Raw genomic sequence first — 26,762 nt, 5'->3', positions numbered from 1 at the left:
TTGTGGCAAACCGCTCTGGTGGCCTAGTGGTTAGAGCATCTGCCTCGGATGCAGAAGGTTGTGGGTTCAATCCCTGGCCGAGTTATACCAAAGACTTGCAAAAAATGGTACTTACAGCTGCCTCATTTGGCGCTCAGCATTAAGAGGTTAGTGTTAGGACTGGTCAGCCTGGTGTCAGGATAATGTGACTGGGTGGGACATTATGCTACATTTCTGTGGCATGATACCCCACTGCTAGACATCACTATAAAACTGTCACAATGCAAACATAGTAGCGATATGACTGAAAAATTGTTAAAGCTATGTTAAAAATCCAAATCAAACAAACACACACATTTGTGGAAGTGGAGTATCTGTTGTGACCAGTTTCCTATTGCACTGGCAGAAATGAGTAGTTCTGACAGCGCAATTGCTTTGCACCTGCAGGAAGTACAGTGTGAAGGATTTGGTTGTCAGTTATCTCCGCTCTGACACTTGGAATTGTTCTGCTAAGATTTCCTTTGTATGATAAAATTACACTATCATCTGTTTTGAAGATAGCACCATATTCCCTTCCAAGTGAAGACATGAAATCAGTAATAAGATGTTTTAAAAACATTCATGCAGTGCAAAACAACATTCGTGGTGACCAAGTTGAGTCCTACAACTGATCAAATGGGGCAGCCTGAAATGGCCTAAAAGGTTGAATAAAAGTCATCGACACATAACAGGTGGTCTGTTTTGGAAGTACTTTTTATATCTTGTCATGGATGAGAATGGCATATGAATAGATAAGTCTCTGTCTGTATGTAATCTGCATACAGAAAATACAATATTTTTACACACAAAATTATACCAACTTACCACTGATAGAGCTTCAGAAAACATAAAGACCATCATAGTTTTATACATGTATCGATAATGTATCATATTGTAGGCTGTGTCGTGAATTGTGTCAATACATGGCATAGGTGTGTTGTTTTCCCCTATGAGGCAGAGATGAAAATATAATATGAAATGGGGTGGAATTTAAGCTAAGGAAATGGTTATCATTACATCTTTTCTCGTGTGAAGAGCTCATCATCCCAAAACTTCAAAAGGAAAACAGATCATACAATCCTGTACATTTTTGGATGCATTTTGTACATTAGTGGTGTTACAGATAATTCCAACAATACAGTTTTGTGGCCCCATCAGTAGAATTTGAAATTTTATTGCAAAACAATTGCATCTGAGAATTTTTAATGCAGTTTTCTGATATTTTTAACCCATCTAACATTGCTCCTGTAAGTTTAGTTGTAATTTTTTTATGTCTTTTTATAATAACTCAAAATTTGCTGTTTTAAAGGTTTGATTAAAATGTAAACCAAAATTTGTGAATGATTTTTTTCTTGCTTTGTAGAGATGTTGCCTGGTTTGTAGTACAAGTGGTAGTAGTTGTTGCTTCTGTGTTCTTTGTTTTTCTTTTATGAAACATTTCTTTATATGAGACTGGCAACAATATTACATATTAATTCATCTAAGATAATATAAATTAATTCATATTATAATTCTATATTACTTGCTGTTGTTATTAGAATAAAAGTGCTTTGCCTTTTGTTAGTTTCATATCAAATTAAAGTTTTGTTGTTTTCTAAGGATAGGGACCCTGTGCACCATATTTACACAGCAAACCCAAGTCAACAAACTAGTATATTAGACACTTTTAAAAATTATATTCATGTTATAAACCATGAAACAGAATGTTAAAAAGATTAGAAACAAAACACATCAAGCTGGGTTTATTAGAAGTTATGAAAGTCATTTAACATTTCATGCTAGAGTGCATTGACTTCAGGCATACATTGGCAGTTAATTTCAGCAATTCCCAGACTTTTGGAGTTTGTGCTTAGTGGTGATGGTGGAGGTTGAAGCATTTTCACAGTACAAAATGTGTATCTGTCAATGCAGATATGTATCATCAACTGTCAAAGCGGCTGGTCAAAAAATATAATATAAATAAGGAAGGAATACATTTCCATCACTGAAAATAGTGGAAAAGTCTGTTGCTCATCAACTGTTCGACCATGCACAAACCATTTGAGAATACAGTTACTTTTTAAGCCTAAAATGACATGTTTTTGTATTATCAAGATGACTTCCAGTAAAGAAGAGGGTAAAATTACAATTCCAATCCAATAGCATGTTAGAGATATCAAAGGAATGACAGAAGCTTTCAGGCAAGTAAAATCTTATAATTTTCAATGGGGGTATTTAAAAATATAATTCTGTGACTACCAGAGGAAACTGGGACCACCAGTTTGCCCATCTTAATATATCAGATTCATCCCTGTAACAATATATTAATATATTGACTTTGTTTCACACGAGTATACATCCATATCATGAATCATATTGGTACAAAATCATCTTTATTGGAATTTTAACCCTGTCGTTCATTTAGATTTATTGTGGTACTTTGTTTTGGTTTTATCGAGAATATTAAATGGTATTTGATAATGACACCATAAGCAGTCAAATGTGTGGTTGAGAAATGGCAGACAGTCCAGCAGTATTGAATATGCTTTAACCAGAGGGCAAACAGCACTGATTGAACTCACCTTAGCTTGAAATGCAATGATGATGGTGAAATTGATCAATCATTAGCCATATGCCGTAGACCTTTCCAAAGTACAAGACATTTTAGGGATGTTACTGATCTCATCACACTTGTCTTGACAGAATCCATCTTTGAAAGTTCACCATTACACTCTACCCTAAGTCTTTGGACACCCTTAGTTTTTTGATACCATTAAATGATTCTAAGAATAATTTTTTAAGACAGTCATTGATAATTTTATTCTTGTTCCTAATTTTTGGAAACACATATAAGACCTGCTACAGTTTGCATGAAGAAAGAAAAGTAAATGGATTTAATGTAGTGCCCAGTATTTGAAAAATGAAAACGACGACAACAGATGTACACTAATAAAGAATTGAGACTTGCTGTTTGATAATTATCAACCATTGTCTGATCACTTGTACAGTTTTCATTTTTAAGTTAATATTGGTAGTTGGATATGATAAAAGATGAATTTGTTTTGGTTACAGTAAGATTTCCAATTTGAAATAGTTTCTTTGCCGATAAGACACTACAAGAGTTTAATTTGGTTGTATCTACAATGTAATTGTTAATCACTTGACTCCAAAAATGAAAATTGTGGTCGAACTTACCCAGTTTTGGACAGTTTTGTTGGGAACTTTTCTTTGTCCCAGAGGCTGTGAACAAAAATGGGTTTTGCTGTCCAAACAGCCATAAAAAAATGGCATGTTTCTGGTTGCAAATCTCTCACCAGGCCCCACAATGCTCTTTTTTTTTTAATAAAAAGAGAAATAAAGTTAATAGAGCATGTTTATGTTTATAAGAAAACTTTCAGGCTCAACAAAATCAAGTTGACAGTTGGTATTGCAATGGTTTTCCTGGTGATAACATTGGTAGTCATGTTTGGATTGGTTCTGTGTTTAATGGCACAGCAACACATAGTAGCAGTATGTATTGGAACACATCTTGCAATATGATTTAAGGGGCCCTGAGTGGTAGAGTGTTCTAAGGTGCTCACCCAGACAGATCATTGACATCTCACCTCTGTCTGCCTATGTTTGAATCTTGGGGTTGGCCAGTGTTGGTAGTTGGTTCATCCAGTGGTTTCCCCAAGTTCTTTCTCCATCATATATACTGTCTGCCATGCATAGCCTTCCATGTACTGAAAAAATGGAGTTAAACCCATACAAACAATCCACCAACCAATATGATTTCAGCTGATAGTACTAAACATTAGTTTGCAACACATAAGCTCTTTTTATTTTAAATGGAGACATCAACCTTGGGATATTAATTAATCGATAGTCAGATGTGCATGATGATCATAAGGCCAAAAAAAGTGTTTCTTATTACACTTGTTTTAAAATTAGGGTAGGCAGGTTGTTTTTTTATAGATATATTTTTAATGTGATTATTTCTGACCTTTTTTGTTACTATGGGGTGAGGGGAGTGCTCAGGTCAGGAATGAGAAACTGGGACAGTCTGTCAACTGGAAACACTGGCAGGGGGAAGGGGGCTAAATTGATCCACCTTCTGGTGGTTGGGATGAGGTTGATACAACAGGAGATCTAACAGAGAAAAGTGTGACTACACTGTTGTATCACTGCAAACTAATTGGATCATGTCAAGCTTGAAAAAAGTAATGTATTCAGTTCTTAGTGAGGGGTTGTATTTCTGTTGATGCATTGGTGACATAAGGTGTTTCTTGTCATCACTTGTCATTGAATTCTCATGCAGTTAAATGTTATGACTGAAAATCCATTTTTTTTTATGATAACACCTATTATAGACACATGCAAGTATGTATCACTGTATTTTTATGCCAGGAAAGAAGTGTTCCTACTATTCGCAGTTTGATTAAAATTAAGATATACTTATCATAAGCAGATCTGACAGACACTGATAAAGGTCCATGCTTTGGTGACCTTTGGAATTCCCAGTCCACTTAATTTGAGTAATCTATCACATAAAGCACTGCATTTTGTGTTAGGGTGAGTTATTGTTAGAAATATTATTTTTTGAATGTTTTTTTATTTTTTGTGAGCTGAAGGATGAAATTTGATTGGTAAATCAAAAGGTCAATAAAACATGGCCTCAAATCTGTATCCATCAATCACTGTAAAATTGGAGATCTCAGTTTTAATCAGATTGCATTAATTTTGAGGATACCCATGAAACTTCACGATTGCATGATAACATTCTGAAATACAGCAGGACATAAAACAACAGCCGTCAGTCATATATATTGGTAATCATAATCCAATCCATAAAATTCTACTCGCCAAGCAAAAGCAAATTCTTAAAAAACTGCCAGGAGTTCTGTGTTCACTGTCACTTCTCATACAGTATTTTAGGTTATTTACGTAGGTATTGCAGCATTGTTTGGTTAGTTCTTGTAGATCAAGTCTGCTAGTTGGGTTACAGTTAAACATTGTGCTGGTCAGTTACATTAGGTTTCAGCTTTTTTGTGAAGGTGGTGGGGTTGGCTTCTCAAAAAGAACAGATCAGACTACATTGATTATTGTTGAGAAAACCAAATCATATTGTGTTCATTTGACCTAAATACTTTGAATTTTTTTATGCCAGGCCATGCAGTAGCTATAGTATATACAGTGGACCCCTTCATGAGTCCATCCCTTTTAAAATAAAAAGTGGCATCTTGAGAAGTCTTGAAGAAGGGACTACTGTATAAATAACCATATCACACTTGAAAAATATAAAATTTCCTTGCTATGTTTAGTAAAGTTATCATTGACAAAAGCATCACACAATTTTATAAAGTATGTACATGTGAGAATGTGTTTGTATGTATGTGTGGGTTTATGTATTTCTGTGTGTATATATATATATTAATCTGATTATATTGGTTTTGCCTGTATACATGTGTCAAAGTAACAATTTAAATACAGAAATGCCATGTAGATGGTTTGTTGTGAATGCACTGAATCCATATTTCTGTTAAGATAAAAGCTTTACCTATACATTTGGCTGACGCAAAAGCTACAAGCAATCTGACTGGTAAGAAATAAACTGATATAATTCAACAGCAGGAAAAACTAGATTCCAGATAAGCAATGCTTTGTGATGCATCCACTTCTTTGCAGATCAATTTAAACATAAAAAAAAATCCCCCAGAGGTAAATTTGATCAAGATTTTGCCTTTAGGTTTACAAAATGTTTTCCTGGCAAGAGAACTAAAACTCATTTATCTGTGTTCTTGACTCGAATGTCTGGTATGTTTTTATACTGTAACAGGAAATCAGAGGAAAAAACAAAGATTACAAATACAAATGCTTCTTTGTATCACTCTGTCTCAAAACTGGAACTATAGTTAATTTCTTCCTAATAGGATTTAGAATTGATATTCTTATGGAAAATTAGTTTAAAATACCTGGATAGTTAATAGCCTTCATTAGTCATTCTTCTCTTTTGATTAGATGTTGTCAGAGATGAAGCCAGTCCATATCATTCAGATTACAATAATCCTACTGCACCTACCACAATGTAGTTTTGAAATTTACCAGAAAGCTGCTTCCATTTTCATAAACTTTCCATTAAATTTAAATATTCACAGGAGGTTTTCACCAAATGATTTCTGGTGAAGTCAGATGGGTCCTAAATGACATAGTGCCATTCTTGCATACAATATGGACAACACAGTGGCTCAGAGGACTTGTTCATCAACAGAAATTTATTCATTTTATTTCTTATGGTCTTCCCACTGATCTTACATTTTTTAAATATATTAGACATTGTTATTTATGAATTTATTGCATGGTCAGGGAACAACTGTATCACACATGCAGATTGTACCTAAATTATCATGTGCATTTAAAAATTATCATTTTGACTTTTTTCATACAGAAAATTCCAGTTGTAATCAATCTTCTCAGTTTTGTTCCCAAATAGTCCAATTTTTCCCCCAGAATTTAAAATAACCCTTTCGTTGATTACATTAGAAAAAAAAAGAATTTATCCCTGACATTGTTGTCTAATTAGAAAACAACACTACATGCCAAGTAGACACAGTACAGTGAAGAGGATGAATGGATTTAAATATTAGAGCCAGAAAACAGATCCTCATTATCACCTTACATATTTTCATCATGTTACATGTAAATTGCTTAAGCTCTCAACGGTTATTGTATATACTTGTTTTCAAGTCGAGTCCAGCTGCAAACTGCATAGACAAAGATTTGTTGTAGCATAGTGCACCAGCAGATCTGCGTCTATGCAGTATTTTTTTTACTTGTAATTAGTAGAACAAACAGCATTGACCCTGCTCTGCCAGCACATTATATGACAGAAGATTGGCATCTATGTTTACAGTTGAACTTGATTTTTAAGCAGTTATATATGGTAAATGTTCATATAGAAATTGTATGTCTTATCTTTAATTTAAATGGAAAATGGTGTTATCAAGATAATATTAATTTTTATTGGATCTTTGCCAAAGTTATAGTGAAAAATTATTAGATTGTGAAGTTGATTGTTTGACTTATCTATATAGATACTGCATGAAGGTTTGCAAGGTACTGGAGGTAATGAGCAAACTTGTTTAAGATAATGCCTTCATAAAGATTAAAGAGATCAGCAAAAAATTTCTTTTCATCATGCCAGATTTTTTTATGTGCTGGCAATTAAAGGTTATATGAATACTTGTACATAGGGCATGAATCTTATGTCATCTGGTAGATTTATATAGGTTATTCCATGATGATGAAATGGGATAAGTTGAATCTTTCACTAGTCATTCATTAGCTGATTGGCAGCAACTGAGTCCTGACAGATCATTTTACTATTGAAAAGATGAGAACTATTAGTCTGACTGGAAATTTGCAAGCCTTGGGCTATTGGATTACTGCTAATTTCAATCCCTGTTACTAAATTATTTTTACCTTAAGTTCAGAAGCTTTGGTTTTATATTTATAAGACACATCATCCTTATTTAGTATTGTTCTTTTAGAAAGAATTGCTAGCCTTTGGATATTGTTTTTAATAATCACATCGTGATGCAGAGGATATTATGTTATGATGTCTGTCTGTATGCCAGTAGATCTCTCCATCCCTCCATCAGTCTGTTATTTATTCGGTTTATACACAAAAACTCCACATGAGCTTTTACAAGACTTTTTGGATGACTTGCACTGGAGGTAAGCAAAAAGACAATTGATTTGGGAGGTTAAAGGTCAGGTCACTATGACTGAAAGAAGAAAACAAGAATTCTAGTTTTACATCACAGACCTGGACTAAACTTTGTGGACTGTGATATTGGATTATGGATTTGGGATACACAGGTGGAAAGGTCACATATTTGGCAAGCTTATTAAGAAATTATTGCTTCCTGTGTAGTAAGTTTCATTTAAGTCTGCATTTCTTGACCAGAGATTCAGGTCATTGAGATCCTGGGTCAGTGATCTCCAGATACAACCATCCCTGCTCATATATAGAGAGAGGACTGTTAAACATTGGGTGGCATACAGTATTTCTTCAGTAGATCTCTTGTTTTAATTAGAGATCAGAGAATGAGAGTTGGATTGATATGATATACAACAAATGAAGCCAGAACTCTTCTTTTCCTAAAATTAAATTCAAGGAACAGATTTCTTCTTTTATTCTTGGAAGTATTCAGTTAAGTAAGCTCTTGAAAAGGTTGGCAATTTGTCCAGATAAAGATAGTTTTCAACTTTGTTGATGTCACAAGGCTAGAATTATATGATGATAATGCCATGTCTTAAAATATTAATGCAAGTAAAACAAAGTTTATTTGGTTTCTCTCCATAGTTCACTGAAGTCTTGTATCTTGCTTATAGAAAAAAGTTTTCTTTTCTTATTTTCCCACTGACTATTGCCTGTGAATTGTTGCTGCTTTTTATATCAAATAAACATGACTATTGATTGGAAGGTACTAATGATGAGAACATGGCTAATTACTGAACTTGATGCTCTGTTAGTGATCTGTACGGAAGTTAATTGGAAGTGGATATGTGGGCTATATTGGGGGTGGGGCATCTCAGTCTATACAATATTGTCAATCTATACTTATCGTCATTGTTCCATCTAAAGACTTATAATCGTGATGCATTAGTTGTTACATCACTGTTATACACACAGTGGACTCAGGAATGAATACTTCAGTACACTTTTGATTGATGTCATTTAATGACCAAAATGCGAGAAATTATTCATTGTTATATTTAGCTTATAATACATTTTAACTTACTATAATGTTGCTTATTGTTTGATTGAGTGCACATGCACTTGGAAGAAAAAGCTTATTGATTTTGGGGTCAGATGTTAAGTTCACTGACTGAGAAAGTTAAATGGTTTAAATAGAACAATAGTGTTAGTTTACATCACAGACCTGGATTAAACTTGGTGGATGACTTGCACTTGTGATAAAGAAGCCCGTCAATTTTTTGGCTGATTGGGGAGGAGGTATGCTTCTCAAGCCTATGACTTACTGTCCGCTCTCAGTTACTAAGAATAGCTTGTATTTCTAATAATAGGTACTTTTCTGTACTTATCTTCATTGGCTTTTTTGGCCTTGAAATGGCAAGTCTGTGTTGAGGGACACAAGTCACATTTTATTCCTTAGAGGAAATGATTATAATCCATGTGGTTACTATGGGCAGCCGTCACTGCCAAAATTACATTAATCAAATGATCTAGTATGAAATCAAATGATTTAACCTAGCAAATGAAATGATAAATCCAGATTCCAAATGATGTGGTGTCACATGAAATGATTTAACGAACAAAACCAAATGATGCATTTAGATTTCAAATGACGTGGTATTAAATGAAGTGATGTAGAGTGAAATTAAATGATTTAACCCATCAAACGGAATGATGAATTCAGATTCCAAATGATGTTGTGAGATATGAAATGATGTAGCATGAAATGAAATGATTGAACCCCAAAAATGAAATAATGAATTCAGATTTCAAATGATGTGGTGCTAAATGAAATGATCTTATATTAAATAAAATGGTTTAAAGAACAAAACGGAATGATGATATCTGCTTCCAAATGACGTGCTATTAAATAAAATGATGTAGTCTAAAATGAAATGATTTAACTCAATAAATGAAATCATGATTTTAAATTCCAAATGATGTGGTATTAAATAAAATGATTTAAAGAACAAAACGGATTGATGAAATCTGCTTCCAAATGACATAGTATTAAATGAAATTACGTAGTATGAAATGAAATGATTTAACTCAACAAATGAAATGATGAATTCATATTCCAAATGATGTGGTATTAAATTAAATGATTTAAAGACACCACATCATTTGGAATCTGGATTTATCATTTCAATTGCTAGGTTAAATCATTTAATTTCATACTAGATCACTTGATTAATGTAATTTTGGCGGTGACGGCTGCCCATAGGTTGCTATCCTTGATAATGTTTGAGAGCTTCAGTCTAGCATCATTTCAATACAAAGACTCATGATTCACCTGGTTATAAGGCCTAGTGATTTCATGGGATTGGCTAATCTTTCATCATCTTTCCTTCAACATTTGCTTGTTAACACTATGGAGTCCAGAATTTTGATCTGGTTTTAGTCGGATTTGGAATATGGGTTTATATAATCAAAGACTTGTAGCAAGATCCATGCATATTAATAAGGTAATCTTGCATGACTGCTTGACCTTCTTACCACTCAGTTCTGATCCACTTTCAGTCAGACGTGGAATATATGCTTAATAAAGGCCAAATAAAAAAAATGTGTTCTGGTTACATTGAAAAAAATATATTTTAGGTAGGTCGGAACAAACTTATTGTGCTTTTAGTGTGGGAATAGTGGAACGAAACATTAACTTTGGAAAACTGTGTCATTTACAACCTGAATTTAACTTCTTTGAGTGTAGTTACATCCCTTTGTTAATGGTTTTCTCCCCATTTTGTTCTTCAATGTAGGGTCAAAGTTAAAAATCGGATCGCTCACAAACATTTGACCTTGTCAGGATTTTGAATATTTTCAGTAATTGGTGAGATGCATTTTTATTAATTATTTGATCTTGAATCTGATTGGCCAACATGTTGCCACTCTGGAATCCATGTATCAGATTGATTTTCTTAGACATAAAATATGGGCATATATCATTAAGATCTTGAATGAATTGTGTTCAGGAACTGTACTTAATTGATTAGCTGAGCATAATCAGCATAAAATGGGGTCAGTTTGACTTCATTGTTTTAAGTTTGTTGAGATGTCTAAGCATGCATTATCTCTCGATGCTTATACCAAAATCTAAGCAACCAAAATATGAAATGAAATTAAACGATGGATGGAAACAGGAATTTCGGTGGCTGGGATCAAGTTCAAAGAACATACATATACATTCTGCTCTTTCCTGTAAAGTTTATTTGAAATTCTGCCAAGATGGCAAGAATGACATTATACATCATGTTTCATATTAAGGCACATTAAGCACGACAGCAAATACACAGTCACTGAAATCCAAGTTCACTGAACCTGTATCAGATGTGTATAAAGGTATGTGCCAATTCTATATGCCAACTTTATATTGGAACATAATCTCCAGTTTACAGTAGCAGATCATTTTTCAGATCTAGTTATAATGATGTTCCCCAACTCAGAAATTGCACAAAAGCTCTCTTGCAAATGGATGAAAACTGTTCACATAGTGACTGAAGGTTTGGTTCCTCACTGGGATAAGAAAGTCAAAAGATGTGCCACAATGAAAATTTTGCAAATCTCCCAGTTTGAGCTGACTTTCATTTTTTCACATGTACGGTATTCATATGACTGACACAGTGGTATTCAAAAATGGCTTGCATGCAGATGAATGGACTATACAGTATAAAACTTTGAGGATCATGATGTTGTGAAATATCATATTTTTTAAATTTACCTTTATGTAGAAGAAGCATGCAGTGATGTTTTGAATTGACTTCCAGATTTTTTAAAGGGGCTACATAGATAATAAATCTTGATAGAACTGACCCCCACCACCCAAGAGAAAACCTGATAATAATTCTCTTGCATTGTAACGTTATAATATCGTTACACTGTCTGGATTTAAGATAAAGATGGTATCATTCATTATGTCTGGATGCAGTGTGGAAATAAACAAATTCTAACCCTTCTTGCTATTCATTCACCGCTCCGGTGGCCTAGTGGTTAGAGCATCCGCCTCGTATGCGGGAGGTTGTGGGTTCAACCCCCGACCGAGTCATACCAAAGACTTACAAAAATGGTAATAACACCTGCCTCGCTTGGCACTCAGCATTAAGAGGTTAGTGTTAGGACTGGTCGGCCTGGTGTCAGGATAATGTGACTGGGTGGGACATCATGCTACATGCCTGCAGCATGATGCCCTAGTGCTAGACATCAGTATAAACTGCCACATTGCATCAGTATGACTAAAAAATTGTTAAAGCTATGTTAAAAATCCAAATCACAACAGGCATCTTGCTATTCACAAACTGTATTATTGAAGGACCCTGTTATGGGCCAGTATCATACTTTCTAGGGGCTGTGACATTAGAAGTCATCAAAGACCCGTGTTTAAGTAATAACGTAACAAGAAGTTACAGCCATTAGGATAGCCCTGTGTCCATTGGGTATCATGTTTTTTGTGTAGTTAATTCATCAACAATGATATTTTCTACTTCTTCTCGAAAACTACCAGACCAATTTCGACCAAATTCGGTACAGAGCATTCTGGCATGAAGTGCTTTCACATTTGTTCAGAATGATACTGATCTGCTATCAAATATGGCTGGCATTGCTAAAAATCTTAAAAGCCTTTAAACAGCTTCTCAAGAACTACAAAATAGAATTTGATCAAACAGAAAGTATCATGGCATCAAGAGCATTTGAGTTTTTACAAATGATGCTGATCTGCCTTCCCCAAAAAAATAGCAAGTTGTACTAACAATAGAAAAACTGTTAAATGACAGACTTCAGCCTGGCATGAAAGACCTTTCAGGTTTGTACAAATGATGCTTATATGTCATCAAATATGGCTGATATTCTTAAAAATACAAAAGTCTGTAAATGATTTCTTATGGAAATTGATCAAACTTTACAGAATCCATCCTGGCATGAACTCCTTTCAATTTTATACAAATGATGCTTACCACTTGTTACTGACATTAGGGAAGAGAAAACCTTGATACAATTTCTCCCAAACTGTTGAACAGGCTTTGTTCAAATTTTAGACTTTGCAGCCTTTTAAATTATACAAATGATACCGATGTACCATAAAAATGAGAAAAACCTAATGCTTTTTTCCCCTCAAAAACTGCACAATTGAATTGGACCAAATTTCACAGAAAACTTCTGGACATTGATGGCTTGTTTGTTATGCTGATGTTGAGATCTTATGGACATTGGAAATTAAAATTACAAAAATCTCTAAATGACTTATTTTCCAAAACAGCAGAATGGAATTTGATCATATATGTGAGAGAGCATGTACTTTTACTCTTTCAGTTCTTATCTATTGATTAAATAATTTCAGATTTTTGCCTTAAAGATTTACAAATACAGAAATAACTGAACAGTTTTTTTGACATATATTTCTTAAAAATATAACTAATACCAGTTTGAGTTTCAGTAACTTAAGTAAAGTGGTCAACCAAAACATGATGCAGATAGTATTGGCTATGCTGAGAGTTATGGCAAATGAAATTGAATCTTGGATAATGACAAATTAATCAAATCTATTTTCAGATAAATGATGAACTTCGCTGGGAAGAGCTCCTTGGGGATCTTAATTTACCAAATGCATGTGTCAATGGGGAATATGCCCTGAAATACATCTATATCAGGTAAGCCTGCAAAGATATTTTTTGTTTTACATAGTTTACAACTGAATCTTCCTGGCATGAAACTGAAGTTTATACATTGACAGTTTTTTCTTTTGCATTCAAATGCTCCTTGATGAAAGGTGCATAGTACAAGAGTCCCAAGTATATACAATTGGGAATTGGTCTATATTGTTGTGCCTTACGTAATTTTTTTTTTTGTGTTACAACTGTTTAGCACTGGATATATATGATTTTCATTCATTAGTAGTGGAGTAAAATTATCATAGACCCCTCCTTCTGTCAGCCACACAATCTGGCTTTGTAGCAAACCATTGATTTGTTACTTGCTGCTTGCTGCAGCTGTGATATTTCCTACTTGGATCCAGCTCTGCCAGCATAGCATACAATCAGTATATAGATGATTATCCAGCACTTGAACTTGTGTATAGTGCTTTTTTAGTAAAGGCCATTAACTTGTATGCTGATATTTTTATCACACTGGTTGAACTGCAGTGTACAACACTCATTAATAAGAGTACCAGGCTATTGTCATGGACATTGCACATGAAACTGCTGATGCAGTAATTGCATTGTGCATTATGATTGTGTGACAACTGCATATGCACATGTGACAACATCTATACAAATGGCTTGTTCATCTGATGATACATGTAATCAGGTATTGATCATGTGAGAAACCATTATTCCAAAAAATGAATATCAAATTAGCCTGAACATTTAGATAAACAGTTTTGATTAACCAGCAAAAAATAAGATGCTAATAGAAAAGCAACTAATTAAACGTTTTTCTTTCCAACAGATACCTGTACCTGTATGAGAAGATTCATTTTCTAGGGGAAGATCCACTTCAGGAGGAACGTGACACAGACCTTCAGGCTCCAGCACGAAAGAAAACCTGTCCTAATAGCCAGTATGGAGTTCCATTGTCATACAGCTATGATCAACATAAAGTGTCAGGTATGATCTGGCATTATTTGCTTTGCTCACAATGAGTTGGTGAAACATTAGCATCACTCCTCAGATAGTGGTGGTGGTGGTGTAGGTGTAGGCATCTGCAGTAAACTTTTGTATGTAACTAAATTTCTCAGTAACTTTTATATTTTCAGTCATGAAAATTTTTATGTACTTAATCTTACAAAGTTCTACTTGCCATTTGCAAAAGTTGGTCACAGTGACATACTTTTTGGTTTAAGGTTATAGTTAAGAGTAACAAACTGATGAAGTATTCAAAGCTTAGGATGATGCTGAATTTTTGTGTCGAAGTAGAGTTGTCCTCATACTGGTTTGCAGGCCAAATGTGGCCATGGGGTCATCTTTTTGTGGCCCACAATCATACAAAAGTCATCTGTATAATTAAAGTATAATGACTATAATATATATCATGTATAGCCTACAAACTTTACATTTTTAATCCATATGGCCCACAGTATTAAAACTGTTGGACCACCCAGTGTTAAAAGATTAGGCTTCCTTTGTCAAGTAATGGTTCTTACACTCTATTTATGTTCTTGGTTTACATGGAGTAAGTGCCGGTAGCTTCTTATGGGTTGGTGGTTCTTTCCGGGTTTTCTCGGGTTCTTCCTCCACCATATATACTGGCCGCCATGTATAGCCTATCTTGTGCTGAAAAATGTCTTTAAACCTTATAACAACAACAACTGCATGGAGTAAGATGACTTATAGTAATTGAAACCCTAATGAGACACTACACCATTGCAGATTAATGCCTTCCCCACGTGCAGTGCTCTGGTGGCCTAGTGGCTAGAGTGACTGCCTCGGATGCGGAAGGTTGCAGGTTTGAACCCCAGCCGAGTCGTACCAAAAAAATGGTACTAATAGCTGCCTCACATGGCGCTTATTAAGAGGTTAGTGTTAGGCCTGGTTGGCCTGGTGTTAGGATATGATAGGGTGGGTCATGATGCTACATGTCTACATCATGATTCCCCAATGCTAGAATCGCTATAATCTGCTGCACTGCAGACATCGTAATGATATGACTGCAAAGTTTTTAAAGCTACGTTAAAAATCCACATTACACACCTTCCCCATGTCCCAGAATTGTATTTAGGGCTGTTGTTCCAAATTGAAGTTGGCTAAATCAATTAAAATCAGAATAATCTTGTTAGTCTGAATCAGACAATTGTAATTACTACTTTGACCAGATGAGAGTGATTTATTAAACACAGCTTATGGTTCAGACACTGTATTTAACAATTTGGATCATAAACAATGACAGCATTTTATATCAAATTAAGGAGACCAGACCATACCTTGTTGATAAGAAAAATAATTTCAGTGGTTTTCTTGTTTTATGGTCTTACTTGTGAAATGTAGTTAAGATAAACATAATATTTTTATGCAGGTATCAGTTTTGGCACAGTGAACAATAATAAGACTTCATGGTAGAGTTCTTACATCATGGCATTGGTGGATGTGTGGGCATATAGAAATTTTCATAACTGTCCTTCTGTCCATTGCTCTTGCAATTTCTGTTTGAGTTACTGCCCTTTTTTGCCCTGCAGCTGAATGCAGTTTAAGACAAACTGGTGAACTTGAGTTTTTTTATATAAATAAAAGTGAAACTTGTACATATTAAAGTCAAAAGATGTACATATTGAAAAGTCTTTGTGCTTCTGTGATTTTTGTACAAATTATTGTTTTTTTGCCTTACAATTGTCACAATGTTGTGAATGCGTCTACTCAAGAACATTCATTGGATTGCTGTGAACATTGTACATATAAAGGTCATCATCAGAAGATATATATGTGGACCATTAATTGTCCTTGCACAGTTTTCAGAAGAGCTTTGCCTTTTATTATTTTTTTTTTACTGTGTACAAATCTCTTGTGTAGGGCTGAGATGTGGGAGAAGCAGAGGTATGTTTATGTGAGCAAATTGTTGACCATTCCTCTAGTTTTCATAGATTTATATATCTTGAACAGGCTTATTGCATGAATTCTCAACTTGACATGATCTTTGGGGTATTTCCTTTCTTTTTCGTCTTCTTAATTTCAAGTGGTGGCAGTAGTCATCTCTCATGTCATGAGACATACTCAAATCAACACAACACAATGTCCAATAAACATAATTTTTTGCCTTTAATGCTTTTTTTCCACCCAAGAATATGAATATTCCTATCTTGAGTTGTTCTTCTTTGTCCCATTCATCTTCCAAATTTGTTTGTTCATTGAATGCCATTTCTTGAAAATGTTCTAAGTACCATCTTGATCATGCAGGCATTTTGCATGAAAAAAGATGCACAGCGTAAAGCATCTGTGGTATTTCTGTAAAAGTTTGACTGGTTCCTTGACCAACTCCACTGAATCTAATTTGAAATTGGGTTTGGGATCAAACACAGACAAGCCAGGTTCTTTATTTGTCCACAAAGATCGTATTTTCATCATTTTTTACTATTATTTTATAAGTCTGTAATTTAAGGGTCATTTCAGTGAGACTTAAGGTCAGATTGTAAATTTGGCAGGTCTGACACTGTTTAATGTACACTCAATAAAAGTTCATGGGTGCTCTCATCTTTAGGAGTTCTGTGGGATAAAAGTAAGTTACTGGTATACTTGTGATACTTTAGTGATAAGGCTTGTTTTGAGGTAGAGCAGTGACAAAACAGGCAAGATTTAATGTCCTCTTGAATTATTGCTTCATATTTTTTGGGCTTTTGGGAATTTTGTAAGCTGTAAAATTTGCAAGCAGAAATTCAGATAATCAAAATGTCCTGACCTTTCACATCCAGCATTATATATTTTCACAGTTGGAATGGAAAAGTTGGAAATTGATAAAGTCACATTGTAGTGGCACAGTCACTTACTACATGGTCTAGCAGAGTTAAGTGACATTACATTAGCTCTGCCTTCATGAAATTGTTAGAAAGAGGATTTATTTTCTCAGGCAAACCATTGAAAATATATTTTATATCAGGACCTTGTACTTGACCATTGCTAACTAGATTCAAAAGCTTACACTCACATTTTCCATGATATGGTAAGTCAAGCACTTAATTGAAACAACCTAGGAAAGGAAAAAGGCCAACAATTCTAAAGCATTTGAACAAGTAGGTCATGATATTTGTTAATCATGTGACTAAGCAATGCTGCATCACCAAACAAGAATCTGTCCATAAATACTGGATAAATGGCTGATATATTTGCTTGTTTATTAAAGTGACAAGATTATGTTTAGATTGTTATGTCTAAGAAGATAAATATTCTGCTTATTGATTTCATGCATTAGGTATAGTACAAGGTCATTTAAATATGAAAACCCTGGCATAATGTGATTACCCCATGCTGCTACATTGTGGTTATAGCGAATTCTGAATTTTACATTGGGGTTGCACCGACCTTCCATTCAAACATATCTGTCCAAATATTTAACAAAGGTTGATGAAGCTCAGAGTCAACTTCTGACTATAGTTTTTAATCAGTTTAGTAACAATATAAGGTAGTTAAAGAAATCCAGCACATGCTGGCAGTACATTTTGATTTATTTCACTGTCAATCATCTATTTGTAAAAGCAATTTGGATGAAAAATATTTACAAGTTCTTAGCTTATGGAATCACTGCACAAGTCTTTATCTTCCATTCTTACAGAATCACTGAACAAGTCTTTATCCCCCAGGTAAAAATTATGAAGAAAATATTTTGTTAATATATGTTTAAAAGTGAACAATGTAAAACAGTAAGAATGATGTATTTTACTTCTTCAGATTCATTCAGATCTCAGTGGGGTATGTCTGCAGACCTTGTTGAGTTCAGTAACTATGATAAATTGGAAAAAGCTTTGTTGTCAGGACTTCCAAATGAAGTGGACTTTGTGTTTAATGTGTGCACTCTTCTGTCAAATGAGAGTAAACATTCCCTCAGACTGGAAGACTCTAGTCATCTTGTGGAGCTACTTCTGGCCCATGTTGGATTATTCGCAAATCGTAAGTGTTAAAAGACCATACAAGGATATTAATTGAAGCAACCAATACATTATTGGAATATATATTTTAGAATGGGCACTGTGACGAGGAAATCCCAGACAGTAAGTTACATTATCAGCATGAAGCAAACTAGAATATAATTGTAACCCAAAGACTACAATGACCTTTTCTCAGTGCACACACCATTATTATTTGTCTCTCTCTTTTATTCATTATTTTCTGCATTATTTAAATAGTAAATATCAAGTCAGTTAAATTCTGCACAAGTTCCTCTAATTACATTGAGTTAGCAGTATTTTTTTATTGAAATTGACATCCTTGTGCTCATAAACCTAGGAATTACAAATGGTGAAGCAATGTTTATAAACCTTGCAGTGTAAACCTGTTCGTACATTTTATAAATCTTTTTTCTTGGGCCGCTTTTGGCCACCTGTATGACATTTAGAGATTAACACATAATTATTGCCCATTTTGTGGTTGGTCAAAAAGCCGATGTTTGTAAACATTGCTTTTATAGAATAGAGCATATTCTATTTCAGAATTTGAAATGCTGAAAGTTTATGATACTAATTAATAGTATAGTAAACACGATACATGTCATTAATACAGATATGGTGTATATTTCTCTTCTTTTAAAGCATTTTTAATGTTGAGTAGTAATTAACTGAACATTCTGATCAAAATATCCTTTCACAAGTATTAAAATAGAAAATAGGTTTTTGAATATTGGTTTGTTTTCTTACACATAAACCAGATGTGGTAGTTAACCCTGCTGACCACAGGTACTCCTTTCACATACTTCAAAATCTGACCCCTTGCCAATTTTGTGCTATTATCCTTCATTGTTGGCATTTTCAACCACTCTTAACTTGTGTCAATGTAAAGGAAATATTCCAAACTTTTTCCCTGTTTAAAATTCTGATCTAGTTTTGAGGTATACAATTTGATTATGTCATACAATGAACAGGCAACTTTCAGTTTTAATTAATGATTCTTAATTTTCCCTAGACTGGAAATTTGGTCATGAAGAGAAAAACAGAAAATAGAACCAATATTCATTTCATCTTTAGTCTGAACCCAAAAGCTTATTTACTCAAGACTTCCAAAATGTCCATTGATTTGATTCAGATGACAAGTTCACATTGAGTTCAGTGGTGGTGATGGAGGTGAGTTGTCAGTAATTACCAAAGTAGACCAAGAAAGAAGAAAAACAAAAGCTTGATAGCTTTCATAACATTTACAAATATTCAGATTCAGCCTGAATCCATACCACAGATATTTGATAGGAAAACTTGGTATTCATTGCAGTTCTGTATCGGAACCTAATTGTCTATACCAGATTAATAAAACTGTGTTTAATTGGTTAAATTGCCAGAAGATATCTTTGCTAGCAAAAATTGTATTGACCTTTCTTGTGCATGCTATCATTATGTAAAATTCCACAGACTATCCTTATGGTTTAGTTCTAGTCTCAGTTGTCACCCATCCTGTAACATCATAGACAGGGCTGATAATCAGAAACTTGGGCTGTTGAAAATTCTCTTGAGAGTAAGCAGTCATACATTACTTGAAAGCAGCAGAATGTTTATTACTAAGTGTTCATCTGTTTATCCATCTGTCCTTTTGTCTGCCCCTTCTGTTTTTATTTTAATTTTAGATGAAAGTTTGCACAGTATAAATTACTAGAGTGGGAGAACACATTTTTTTCCCTTCATTTTTGTTCATTTATAATATTTCAATGAATTCATAATTGTACTTCATTTAATGAACTTAAAGCCTACTCTCTATTGCTCTATTTTTTGTATAATTAAATTTGGTATGCACTTCAGACTGCATCAGGTGTTATCTTAATATTAAAATGTGTATGTGGGTGGGAATTGGAAATTAAAAGACAGAATGAAATAGTTAGTAACTAACTTTTAGTTGATAAAAGAATTTGTCAGGCCCAGAAAAAATGATGTTTTCACAGGTCTGCACCCTTGGTAAGTACAGCATTCCCTCACTATAAAGCCTTTCATTATAACACAGTTCCTGTTTGTAATGTGAGTATGTTCATGGACCCATTTCATTAAATGTAGTAAAATCAAAATCATATGTTATCATATACTTCATTAAAAGGCTGGTTGACTATAAGATGGTATGGATTCCATAAGCAGCTTTATAATGAGGGTGTACTGTATTACTTTCCTATGGTTGATAAATCTTTGTGTCAAACAAACAAGAATCACTTATTGAATAATGGTGCATGCTTCTACAAGGAGACTGAGATAATTGTGCATGCTTCTACAAGGGAACTGAGACAGCTTACCCAGGATAAGTATCCATTGTGATTCTGTAAGATTTCTGTCTTGTGGGTGGAAGTAAACTGTCAACATAACCAAAATTGGAATAGTTTCTTTGCTGCAAGTGTAGCAGGGGTGCGTGAATGGTTGTAAATGTAGATCATGTAGCATTGTCATGTAGCACTGGCAATGTAAATCATGTAACATTGTCATGTAGCATTGTCACTGTAAATCATGTAGCTTTGTCATTGTAAATCATGTAGCATTGCCAATATAAATCATATTAGCATTGTCAATGTAAATCATGTTGTATTGTCATTGTAAATCATGTAGCATTATCAGTGTAAATCATTTAACATTGTCAGTGTAAATCATGTAGCATTGCCAGTGTAAATCATGTACCATTGTCATTGTAAATCATATAGCATTGTCAATGTAAATCATGTTGCATTGTCATTGTAAATCATGTAACATTTGGCTCCATTTCTCAGACGCTGTTGTGTGTACAGTCTTTAAATTTCATGGATGCCACTATCTTTATGGAATCACTCATATTATTCAAAAGTAGCTTTGATCTACTTGCTACACAAAGTGTTACTATTTAGTTTTGTCTGACATTTGAATAGCATGATATGGGTATCACTTTCCTGCTGGTGACATCAGCATCAATGGTGGAATTAATGTGAAGGTTTATTGTAAAAATGTTTTGAAAGTTTACACAAGTTTCTTTATTCAACTGAAATCTTAGATAACATTATTTGATGTATAAAGTTTGCACGCTGATGTCCTAGGAGTTCCTGTCTCACATGTGCAAGCAGAATTATAACGTATTAATGCTTACATGCCAGATGCCACATAAAAAACTCTTGCATTTATCCACATTTAGTGATGCACCTTAATGGGAAAATATTGGATTTGCATCAATATTTGGTTCCATTTCCCCCAGATCTCAACCACTTGTGTATGCTTTATTGACCATAATGTCTAATGCAAATAATTATAAATCCTGTTGAAATTATTTTTGTCTCCTACATTTGAGGAAGACAGCAAGTTTAAAACTCTTCTAATACATGGCCCCTTAGATTTTTATTGTTGTTGTTGGTTGACCATCGGGCTTAATGAAGTCAATCCTGTGCTGCTCTTCGCTGATGGGTCCTCATATGGCTGATGAGTCCAATATGAGAGGCGCATGTCCTGGAGCAGTGTGTACACTGGAGGCATGGGTTGGTTCATGATGTTGAGGCCTTTCTGCATTACCTGACTTCAGCAACTTTCATTCTGCAGGCATCCTCAAAGGTTTTGCACCCATTGCTAACAGCTGCATGCCAGACAGGTCTATCCTTGGCGCAGGACTTGAGGTTTGTCACAGATATCAAGCAGCATCTCAGGCTGTCCTTGATGGAGTCTTTGAATCTTTCTTAAGGCCGACCATTTTTTCTGTGTCCACTAGATAGAGCTCCATATAAAATCTGACATGGCATTCGAGACTCCTCGATATGGATGACATGGCCCCTTAGATAATGTACACTAAAATACCTGTTTTTGTAAGTGAAGTGTTTCTTAATGGCTTTCACATTGACAGCAGTGTATCCCCCAGGGGTGTAAAATTGAGGGTTTAAAAAAAAAACCTAGGTGTCAGAACTGGGGGTCAAATAAAAAATGTGGGGGTCAAAAATGTACTGACAGATTTTCATCTGACTTGTACTTTTTCAGCCTGAAATAGGATATTGCAACTTGCCAACATGCACAATTAACAAAGAAATGCATTGTCCATTCAAGGAATAATTTTATTAGTTCATTTTTCTTTTAAAGTCATACTTTTACATCTCCTTATAATCTTTTTGAAGCAATATTATAGACCAACATGTTACATACAAGCCAGTACAAAAAGCCTAATAAATCTTTTTAACCAAATTACAAGTTAATTTACTGCCCGTCATAAAATGTGTACTACTATCATTGGTTTCATTGTACTTCATTCTAGAACACATTTATCCTAAAATCAAGGAGGCTAATGATTCATCTTTTTTCTAATAAGTTACACTTGAACTTTAAGATCTTTCTTTTATTGCAACAAAGTTAAAAACCAAAAAAATTCTGCAATGACCCGCTGACTTTGTAATCCAAGTAATCATTTGTCTCAGCAAGTTTACTGATTTCTTTGTTGTGAAAGAATGTCTTGGGTTATGATATGTTCTCCAGAAATCTTGTGGCGAACAAGGGCAGATTTTTTAAAATTCTTAAACCCTGTCATGAAAGGATTGATTATTCACTTTTGCAGTCTTTGTAATCCTAATGGATGTGCCGTATTTCAGTCAAAGGAATTATTTTCTCCATTTTTCATTAAAGTTAGATCCACAGTTACTCTTTTGTGTTCTGCTTCTTTCACTTTCTTCGCTAATGATTCTTAGTGCACGACATTTTAATCTGGAGATCACTCTAGTGCAACAAGCATTGAGGCTAAACATCTAGATGACATCTTGCTGAGTTCGATGGAAATCACATGAGAGCTCATGAGATATGGGGAAGCTACTCCATCATAAGATTGCCTATTCCAGTCTGATTCCTTATTTCGTATGGTCCCTGCATTGCACTCTGCTATACAAATAGACGAGCGCAACGCAGGGAGCAAACAAAGCGGGGAACCAGTCAGTGCCTATATTTGAAGTGTACACGATGCCATCCCTCGTCCAATGCATTGGATATCAAATAAATCCTGATCGCAATATGCAAATCCTTTACGTAAAAAAACACGGCAACAAAATGTGTGCGTCAATTTTCTCCAGAGTGTGTCACTGGTGCACAAATGTGAGTAAAGGGAAACACTGTTGACAGTGACACTTTTTCTTACTTTTCTGTGATCTGCATGACATTTTAGGACATTAGTCCCTGGTGACGAGTTTAAGTGGCAGGAGGTAGTAGCTACTGCCGAGCTCTGTAGCATCATGGTCATGTATGATATGCTAAAGTGGGTGGTATTATAGAAAGGTAGACAGATGTAGCTCTACAGTGATACCAAATAATCTGGAATTTCTAGTTGCACTACAAAATACATTTTACGGACCCAATTTTTTTTTACCCAAAATTTGCCTGTGGTCAGTATCTGATTTTGTGTCTGAATTTTAGACTTTTTGGTCTCAGATCTAAGGCAGACTGGTATGAACTGCAAACAGACAGATGAACCTTAGCAAAAAGTAGGATAAGATGGGCATTTGGAATAAAGAGTGGTCTTGATACGAAAATAATGGGTCTGTTCAGCACAAAAAAATCCAACTTTTACCATTCTGCTCATGTGCGAGCCAAATAGCCAATCAAAAACTATGTTTCTAACACAGCTAGGCACTTGAATTTCAGACGAAAATGACAAAACCTCCAGGGGTTAATGTGTTCATGTGAGAAGGTTTGCTTTACAACAAGCTATCACACACATCTTTATGAATTTGGTGTGGGGACTAAGAGCCATAAAATACTACAGTTGTGTGATATTTCATCTGGTCAACATTTTTCAAGATTGTGCAGCTTTGTTGATGCAGTCATCACCAAAGTGAAGAACCAACAGATATTTTTATAAGTATGTGATTACTTCTTACACGAAAAATGTTGCTAACTGAAAATTTCAAACATTCCAAACATCTCTGCCTCCATTTCTGGAGAACTACTCGGGGACATCAAAGGGGTAATTAATTGGCCAATAGATTTTGAAGGTTATTATATCAAGACCCTATGACCCCACTTAAATTATGACCAATTGGCTGTGTTCTTGACAAATTTGCTTTATAAATAAATTACAGAGACATGCCTCATATTAAACCTGCTATCTTCATCCTGGACATAATATTTTTCTGATTTAGACCTACTTTAGTATTGTGTCAGGAACAGTGTTAAAAAACGAAGTATTCTTTATTTTCTATAAGTTCAGGATTGATGTTAAGGCAAGATATGAAAATAATTGATCATTGACAGACACTAGATATTAATAAATGTTGAACTAAAGTACATGTTAAGGGTAGAAAATGCGCACATATTTCTTCTCACAGTGTGAATCTATATACTCCTTGGAATAGGAACAGTAAGTAGCAACATTTTCCAAAGTACAGTCAATTTTTACTCGGTCAGGACAAGAGGAAGGGTGGTTTTCAGAACTCGGCTGTTCTTAGGTTGTTGGGTCAGGCACCTTACAGGTATGTGAGACAAAGCATTCCTTGAAATTTTATAAAATGCCATACAGCATATGCTTGTTGTTTTATTTGGTTTGAAAGTATACAGTATTTTACATTGTGAGTAACCCCATTTAAACAGCTTCGTTATATGCACAGTGACATTTTTAAGCACTCCTGATTGATATGGATTGTATTCCATTGTGTTATTAGTTAACAACCAACACCCATGAACATTCTGTTGACTGTTTTTTTGCCCCAGTCCTGAATTTTCATTAGACAGTGATGTTTTGTGACAAAAAAGCATCATGTAGCAAGATATACCTGCTGTACTATGGTCTTTTACATTTATAGATAAAGGCTCATTGGAGAGGTTGTATGAAAATGGTTGGAGGAAAGCTATTGACAGAGATTTTATTAGGGTAAGTATGTATACCACAATACGGGAACTCATTATTTACTATGTGTATAGGAATTTTTTGTTATACAAATATTTGTATTGTAAAACAAGTCTTTTTGTATATTTTTTTGGTTAATTTGTCTGTTATATACATTACTTGTCAAATACTCAGCAAGATTTTGCTGTTGGTAAAAGAATTTTTGCGTTTGCAGCATCCTGAGATTGTTTCCTTCTTTAAAAAAAAATTAAACTGCAGTTTGGAGATTCCTAAATGGGAATATAATAAATAAATAGTTTGTACTAATGTTTACATGAACTGCATAAATGGAGAGGCCAGAAAAATTGTCAACCTATTTATTCTACAGTTATTAGCTTCATACATACATATAATGTTAATGAAATTTGGAAAACTTCATGAAATATTTTGGTTCAGACTTTTGAGTCTAGTTAGTGTATTTACTGCGTGTTCAGCACTGTATTGCAGAAAGAATCGAAAGATCTTGGATTATATGAAAGACTCGAAAGATCTTGGAATGGTTCATTGTGTCACAATGTTTGTTTGTGTTTACTGTTGTGCTATATAGAGTGGTGTATAGATGAAATATATTTGGTAAAATAAGAAATGTAATTACACTAAACCTTGAAGTACATTTGTTTTTAATTTATCTAGGCCTTTTTGGTAACGAGGACACAAGTTTATATTAAATTTTGCCCCAAATAAAATTAAAAAGATGGTACTGTGATTGTTGGGACTGTCAATTGACAGCAACACTTTATACGCCAGCAGATCACTGTGTCGTTTGCTTTACTAATTATTCCTATGAACTGCAAAGACCCAGATTTGCAGGTGCATTATTTGACTTTATATCTTTGTTTAATTTGATTTGTAAGCTAACATGTGGTACCAATGAAAGTGTCTTTTTTATCACAAAACCTTGATATGAAAATAAATGAATTCAGACTAGTTTAAGCTTACCAGTGTTAAGTTTTGTGTGTGCAAAATTACATAGATGAACTAAATTCTTTTAATTTAGCTTTCATATCACAATACAGGGGTGGCAATTCCACATACATTACTTTAGAAATATGATTATTCTGATAGTGGGGTCACTAATAAAACTACAATAAAGCCATGATTATTCAAAGTTGTTTAACAATGATTGTGCATTAGATGTATAGGCAGCCTGGGGCCATCCTGTTGGCTTGGATTAACAAGTAGTTTTGATGATTCATATGGTTCTTATCAGGGAGTTTAAGTATCACACTTTGTACATCACTGACATTTCTTTTTTTTAATTAACTTTATGGCATTTATTCCTTTGCCTTTGTCCCTCTTGAGGATTCTGTCATCCACAAGGGGTTGTCTAAATCTGTCTCTAAATATATGGTAGAACTTAAAAAGCACAGACATTAACTACTGAAACATGGCTTGCACATGTCTTGAAAAACCCTTAATTTGATGTTTGGTCTTAAAAACCTTGATTGAAAACATGAAAAGCAGAAGAATCCTTGTCAAGCCATAGATCTGCATTGAGAGTCCTTTCAAAGTCTTTGAAAATACTGTAAAGCATTTCATTTTAACTATTTAATTGCTTTGAGGGAAAA

At 34.4% G+C, this 26,762-nt stretch overlaps 1 protein-coding gene across 1 annotated transcript in view; it reads left to right on the top strand.

Moving 5' to 3' along the window:
* LOC149786718 (uncharacterized) overlaps positions 1 to 26,762 on the top strand; it is a 102,773-nt gene that overhangs the window by 24,324 nt on the left and 51,687 nt on the right. The window contains exons 3-6 of the mRNA XM_089977219.1: positions 13,280 to 13,377; positions 14,177 to 14,334; positions 18,100 to 18,318; positions 25,112 to 25,179. Coding sequence (XP_089833345.1) covers positions 13,280 to 13,377; positions 14,177 to 14,334; positions 18,100 to 18,318; positions 25,112 to 25,179 — 543 coding nt within the window. The remainder of the gene's footprint in view (positions 1 to 13,279; positions 13,378 to 14,176; positions 14,335 to 18,099; positions 18,319 to 25,111; positions 25,180 to 26,762) is intronic.

This window comes from Sinohyriopsis cumingii, chromosome 12 (assembly GCF_028554795.1).
Source record: "Sinohyriopsis cumingii isolate HCF-2022 chromosome 12, ASM2855479v2, whole genome shotgun sequence".
NCBI classification, from domain to species: Eukaryota; Metazoa; Mollusca; class Bivalvia; order Unionida; family Unionidae; genus Sinohyriopsis; species Sinohyriopsis cumingii.
The sequence above is the reverse complement of the archived record's forward strand: the minus strand, read 5'-3'. Positions and strand labels throughout refer to the sequence as shown.